This window comes from Podarcis erhardii (genome assembly GCF_964252035.2).
Source record: "Podarcis erhardii genome assembly, chromosome: 4".
Classification (NCBI taxonomy): Eukaryota; Metazoa; Chordata; class Lepidosauria; order Squamata; family Lacertidae; genus Podarcis; species Podarcis erhardii.
Genome location: NC_138508.1, coordinates 58,050,718 through 58,057,061, shown reverse-complemented (window position 1 = coordinate 58,057,061; position 6,344 = coordinate 58,050,718). Strand labels below are relative to the sequence as shown.

The following is a 6,344-nucleotide window of genomic DNA, read 5'->3' as shown; positions in this document are numbered from 1 at the left end:
TAGGTCTGGAAGATAATGGGAAGGCCATCTAGCCCAATTCTCACCCAGAACAGGACCCTCCTTGCCTGAAAGCTTCACTCATTTGACTTCTCACTTGTTTCTGAAGATTGTAAATCTTCTTGTAGAAATGGGCTTGTTTCAGTTCCTAGCACTGCTAACAATATATGATACTCAAAGCATAGCCTGATTATTGATGTTCAAATGGTAGCCACTTCCTTTCCAGTTAAGAGAGTCCATTCACTCTCCTACTTCAATTCCATTCTCTGTCTATGTCAAAAAAGTTGAGTGTCTGGACTGTAAATTCTTCAAGTGCAGGATACCAACCCAATACCTTGTGGCAATAGAATGTATGATACACAATTGTATATGATACTCAATATAATTATTGCATTTATATTGTATCCTGCCTTCAAGGAGATCAGGGCAATGTACACAGTTCTCTCCCTGCCCCTTTAATCTTCAGAACAACCTTGCGAGGTAGGCTGAAAGGTAACTGGCCCAAAGTCACCCAGTGAGTTGCATAGATGGGCAGGGATTGGCATTGCTCTACAGTCATACCTTGTTTTTCAAACAGAATGCGTTCTGGAAGTCCGTCCGACTTCCGTAACATTTGGAAACCAAGGCGCAGCTTCTAATTGGCTGCAGGAGCATCCTGCAGCCAACCAGAAGCTGCGGAAGTCGTGCCGGACGTTCAGCTTCCAAGACAAAGTTTGCAAACCAGAACACCTACTTCCGGGTTTGCGACGTTCAAGTTCCAAGTTGTTTGTGAACTAAGCTGTTTGAAAACCAAGGTAGAACTGTACTTCCCTGGAGAAAGAATAGCTCATACGAGAGAGAGGGGGGGGGAGAGTGCACAGTTGCTAGAGCATGAGACTCTTAATCTCAGGATTATGGATTCGAGCTCCACGTTGGACAAAAGGTTAGAGAAGGCTTCGTGGAGAAACAGAGAGGAGAAGGTGGGCAGGTTGGTGGGGAAAGAAGACACGTTGCTTGTTTCACATTTTCTTTATTGACTGCCACTGGCTGAGTTCTCAGATTGCGCCAGACATCAGTAAAAGAGGTGGAGCTATGTTAGAATTACAGCAAGATTAAGGAAGATGGTGTGATAACACGCAGGCCTGGGGGAAAGCTCAGTAGGGATTTGAAGCCTCAGCACTTGTGATGGACCCCCGAGTGGGTCTGCAAAGACCATGGAGAGATGTGCTTGTCCTTGCACCAGCAGAGGAAATGACAGTTGATGTTGTAAATGGATGTACTCTTTCCCCCTCTTTCAACTTTGCTGGAAAAAAGTTACAGCCCTTTCCAAACACTTTTTGTGGCTTTTCCTCCTTTTAAAAAGTGCATGGCACATTCGTTACAAGTACCACCCACTCTTTCTTCCTCTTCTTCTCCCCTCTCACTAATCAGCTTAGCTCTCGCTTGCTCTTAATTACTTTAGGGTAGAACAAGCCTGTACTGTTGCTTTCGCTTAGCATTAACAATTGATGCATTGAGAGCTAATGCTGCTGTCTGGTCAGCTCTTGTGTTTGGGGCTTGGCAGATGTTTATCCAAACTAGCACAGCATCCTAGACCATTTCAGCAAGTATGTCAGATCTGCTGCAGCACCCTTTCGCCTTCCACGTTGTCACCCCGACATCACAAGGTTTTAGGCTTCAGCTTCAAAGTCCTCTAGCCGCTCACCCGGCCTCTCATTCCATCCAAGAGAAAAATTAGAACAAAAAAGAGAAAGAGAGAGAAACCCTTCTAGATATTCACTGATATCTATGTAATGGCTCTGTGAATGAGGCCTGCAAGTGAAGTGTGACAGCCTGGATGCTTCTTTAGCAGCAGCAGGTTCAGCCTAAGAAGAAGGAGCCGAGGTTGGCTTCTCCTCACGGGATACAGGTATGGGTCTCTCGCTGTGGCTGGGGTCAGTGTTGGACTGGACCTTGGGAGCCGAGAAGGTCAGCATGCCATCAGCAGAGAGAGAGCAGGTGATGGCCGCTTGGTCCACATTGGATGGGAAGCGGTACCGACGGTGGAATTCACGGGAAATATACCCATGGTCATCCTGACAAGAGACAAAAGAAACCGATAGCATTATTTTTTTTAAAAAAATTGCAGCTTTCCTGTGAGATAAAGTAATCATTATTTTAACTGCAGAGATAGAGAACTCAGGCTGAGCGGCTTGCCAAACGCCTCCTCAGCTGTAACTTAAAGGGGAGTCTCGGATACAAAATGGAGTTCTCAGAGTGGTTTAATAGTCAATCCCTCTTCAAAGGGAACTCTGGGAATTATAGCTCTGGGAGGGGACTAGGGGGTCTCCCAACCACTCTCAGCATCCTTAACAAACTACAGCTCCCATGATTTTTTTGGGGGTAGTCACAACTGTTTAAAGTGGCATGATTCTGCTTTAAATGTGTAGTGCAGATGGTGCCTAAGATTTCCACTCACTGAGTGTGGTTGTAGGCCTTGGGGTATTCCTGCCTTCCAGTTTTTGAAGCCTTTCCATTTCAGATGTAGTAACTTTCCAAGCCCAAGGCTCTTGATTCCTTCTTGTGTCTTGTTTTAACACTTCTCATTCGTGCTGGCTTATAAAAGCTCAGCCTTTGCAGTTGATTTAGAGCTACTGACCACTGGGAAATCCTCCCCAATTGGGCTTCTATTGACTTTTTACCTAGTGTACCGCCTAAAATTAATTTCTAGCTTTGCTAATTTAAGACAAATTTGTCCTTACTTTGTTCTTTGCCTCACAAAGAAAACATTGGAATGATTGGATTGTGATACACAGACAGACAGACAGACAGACAGACACACACACACACACACACACTTTCTTTGTCTTAAGAGTCACGGACTGACCTGAAACCAATTAGCACCCAAGGCAAGCTAATCTCATTTAGACTTCAAGTCTCCAGCCCAGTCAAGCCATTCTTATCTCTCCACACCCACCCAATGCCCAACTTGCAGGTTTTACTTAACATCCAGCTGGATGAAGGGTTATGAAGAACTTGATAACTTGCTCATTATTTTTTTATATTTTGATTGGCCTCAATAAAGGTACTGCACTACTGTAGATTTTGGATTTTGTTTTCTATGGACCAACCCAGCTAACTATCCTGTTTCAGAGTTATTAAAGTGCAGACATTTTCTTGGAGTTTCAGATTACATTATTTCTGTACTGAAAAAAATAATTACCCAGTGATGCCCACTGTCATCTAAGTGCTATGGAGTACATGATGAAAGAAAATGGATTTTTAAAAATCCGAACCATAACAGTACGTATCATCAAATCTGACATTTCACCTTTCCTAAAGCAGATGCACACACCTCTGAGCTAAATCTCAGTAGTTAATGCTAAATAAAATAAATTTTTCATTCCAGCAGAGTAATTTGTATTTTCTTTCTCCCTTCTGCTTACCTGTCTCTCACTGTGTTTGCCATGAATTTCCACAAAGTCTTCAATGACCTTCACACTCAAATCTTCAGGAGAGAAATGTTTTACATCCAAAAAGATTGTAAACTTGTCCCGGTCAGATCTTACCTAAAAGTGAAATAACAAGAAACAACCCCCCACCCCCAAAACAGAATTAGAATTCAAACCGGTTGTTACTAACACTAGGCAATTATTTAAAGAACAAAGTAGCTTTTAAGTCATATCATTTACTCTGTGATTATATTTCTCAGATTCCCTGTGAGATAATTTGTGACGGCAAAATCATTAAGACATGTTCTTAAACCCATGAAATTAGCAAGTGTCTTTTTATTATTCTTTTCAGTTTTCAAAAGGATTTGTTTCGAAAAGCAGGTGAGAATTAAGTCTACAACTTGAGTCAGTTCACTCACAATTGGCACCAGTGACTTAACTACTGGTATTCTGGCAAGTTTGTAGGTTTGGGTGTGATTTTAGGATGCTACATACAATTGTCTAAATGCTGTTTGCAATGCAGCTTGTGGCTTCCATTCTTCACTCCAGTTATGACCACTGTACTATTCAGTTTCCACAGAGTCACTTCAGCATTTATCTATTTTGTGGATAGATTATTTCTTGCCCCCAGCAACCCAAAGGGTAATCAGAGGCTTTTGGGAGTTTTCGCAACTTGCCCGCATGACTCTAAAAACCTGGGCATGCACAGACACTGCAGGAGACTTGAGTTTCATGGCTAACTTTTAGAAGCTGCCACTGCTTTTCATTGGCTTAGCTCTTGCTAGATTTCTGAGCCAGACCATAAATGTATGCAGAGTATCCAACAAACACCCAATATGGTCACACGTCCTATTGGAATGTTCTGACCTCAGCCTGAAAAGCAACACTTTATGAATAACCTTTGAGCTGCTCTTCCCAAGAGACCACTATGCAGCGCATCAAACAAAACACAAAACCCACACTTTTAAAAAGGCAACAAAATGTACTTGATTAAGTAAGAATCTGCTTCATTTTTAGGAGAAGGGCCACAGCTCAGTGTTACGGAATCTGCTTTGCATGCACAATGTCTCAGGTTCAATTGGATAGCTCAGTTAGTTAGAGTGTGGTGCTGATAATGCCAAGGTTGCAGGTTCGATCCCCCATAAGGGACAGCTGCATATTCCTGCATTGCAGGGGGTTGGACTAGATGATCCTCAGGGTCCCCTCCAACTCCACAGTTCTATGAATCCATGAAATGCAACAATATACAAAGTCCACAGTGTCTCCAGGCAGGGCTGGAAGAAACCCTGTAGAGCTACTGCCAGTTAGTCTGGACCAGGGATTGGGAATCTAGCTATCCAGACAGTCCTGGACTCCAATTCACATCATCCCTAGCCACCATGGCCAATGGTCAGAAATGATGGGAGGAATATCTAGGTCACAGGTTCGCCATCCCTGATGTAGACAATACTAAGCTAGTCAGACCAATTTCTGACTCAGAATAAAGCACCTTCCTATGTGTTTTGTTGTTGTTGTTGTTGTTTTTTAAAAAACCACCTAATTTGTAAGTGACACAGAGATCATCTAAACATGCGACACACTCCCTTCAGATAGTTAAGAGCTGTTAAAATACGATTTTCCAATTCTGCTTATTTTTCTTAAAACTGTTATGACATAAATCCTGAACTACAGTTTCTATCAAATATTGTTCTTTCTAGCACCTAATCAATCTATCCCGTTCAATATGGGATTAAACTGATTAAACCATGCAACACACCTGGTGGTTTGCAAAAAGCTTGCTTTTTTTAAAAAAAAAAGAGCTTCAAATGTATTCAGGAACATGAACCTTACCTCAGAGACACCTGACTCCAGAACGGTGCGGAAGAGAGATTGCCTGTAGTATGGGCTGATGGTCGAGGAAAGCAAAGGCAGGAGATCATATTCAAAAAGACCTTCTCCAAAAAACTGATCAAACAAACGGCTTGGAATTAAAGGTCCAAGAGCCCGTTTGAACCAGGGGTGCTGAATGGTAATATCCATGGTCTCTGCTGCTGCAAGTTTGGCGGTGGAGAGGAGACAGTGCAGTCACTTTGTGACAGTGAAGTCTTTGCTGGACTGCACAGTGGAGGTGTAGAAAACTTCCCTCTATATATACGACTTTCACAGAATGAAGGCATTAGTGGGATTTCTCTGGAAAGACATGATCTCATGATGAAGGCCAATCTGGTCAGCAGAAATTGTAGGGGCTGACCCGAGAGTGACAGTCTGGTTAGAATCAGTGCCAGATATCTCTCTGAACAGCAGCTGGCTGGCCTGCAGCATTCTGCGGACATAGGAGGGTGTCACCACGGCCCGGCAGTACAGAACACCAACCCTCACCTACATGAGCCATTCCAAAAGACTGTTATTGTCGTTGACATTACTGTGGAACATTTTAACGAGAAAACTCACTAGCCTTTTTTTACTCGCATGTTGGTTTGGTGTTTGCCCGAGACGTGAGAGAGAAGAAAGCAAATATTTTACAGACATTTTACACTGTATACTTTACCTCTCCCCCCCCACCACCCAAAAAAGAGAGAGGGTTTCCACTAAATGACAGAAAATAGGAGGCATGCTTCCAGACTGTTACTGGTTTCAGGTAGGGTTCAATCATATGCTAGCAAATTCAGGCTGTGTATTTAAAGTTGATTTGAAATAGCTGGCTTGCTCTGCTCCCAGCACCTCATGCTGGGAGGCACAAGTTTTGGGCCCTTGGAGTGGTGTTATCCTCTTGGAACTGAGTCACTTCACTGGATAGAGAAAAATTCCTGAAGGCCTCCCAGTTGCGAAAACTGCAAAGAGGGCCTTGAAACGCTTTTGAGGTGTTATCATCTGAGGAAGGTCTTGAAGCAGGATCTTATCTGGAAGCTGGTCTGTTGTCTGCTGCTCAGAGCATTCTTTAACACAAGAATAATTATT

The 6,344-nt window shown here is 43.0% G+C and overlaps 1 protein-coding gene across 1 annotated transcript; it reads right to left on the bottom strand.

Moving 5' to 3' along the window:
• Positions 1-990: 990 nt before the first annotated feature.
• CRYAA (crystallin alpha A) lies at positions 991-5,880 on the bottom strand. Its single transcript, XM_081858637.1, has 3 exons — positions 5,238-5,880; positions 3,402-3,524; positions 991-2,051 (listed from the first exon to the last, which is right to left on the bottom strand). Exons 1-3 carry the CDS (start codon positions 5,424-5,426, stop codon positions 1,842-1,844), a joined length of 522 nt encoding a protein of 173 aa, XP_081714763.1. The 5' UTR covers positions 5,427-5,880; the 3' UTR covers positions 991-1,841.
• Between the last annotated feature and the right edge of the window lie 464 nt (positions 5,881-6,344).

What these genes read in the sequence shown, in the direction of transcription:
- CRYAA (XM_081858637.1), bottom strand. Translation starts at nt 5,426, where the DNA reads ATGGATATTACCATTCAGCACCCCTGGTTCAAACGGGCTCTTGGACCT. An exon ending in TGGAGTCAGGTGTCTCTGAG is followed by an intron (nt 3,525 to 5,237) that starts GTAAGGTTCATG and finishes TTTCACTTTTAG; the next exon opens with GTAAGATCTGACCGGGACAA. An exon ending in GCAAACACAGTGAGAGACAG is followed by an intron (nt 2,052 to 3,401) that starts GTAAGCAGAAGG and finishes GTCTCTTGTCAG; the next exon opens with GATGACCATGGGTATATTTC.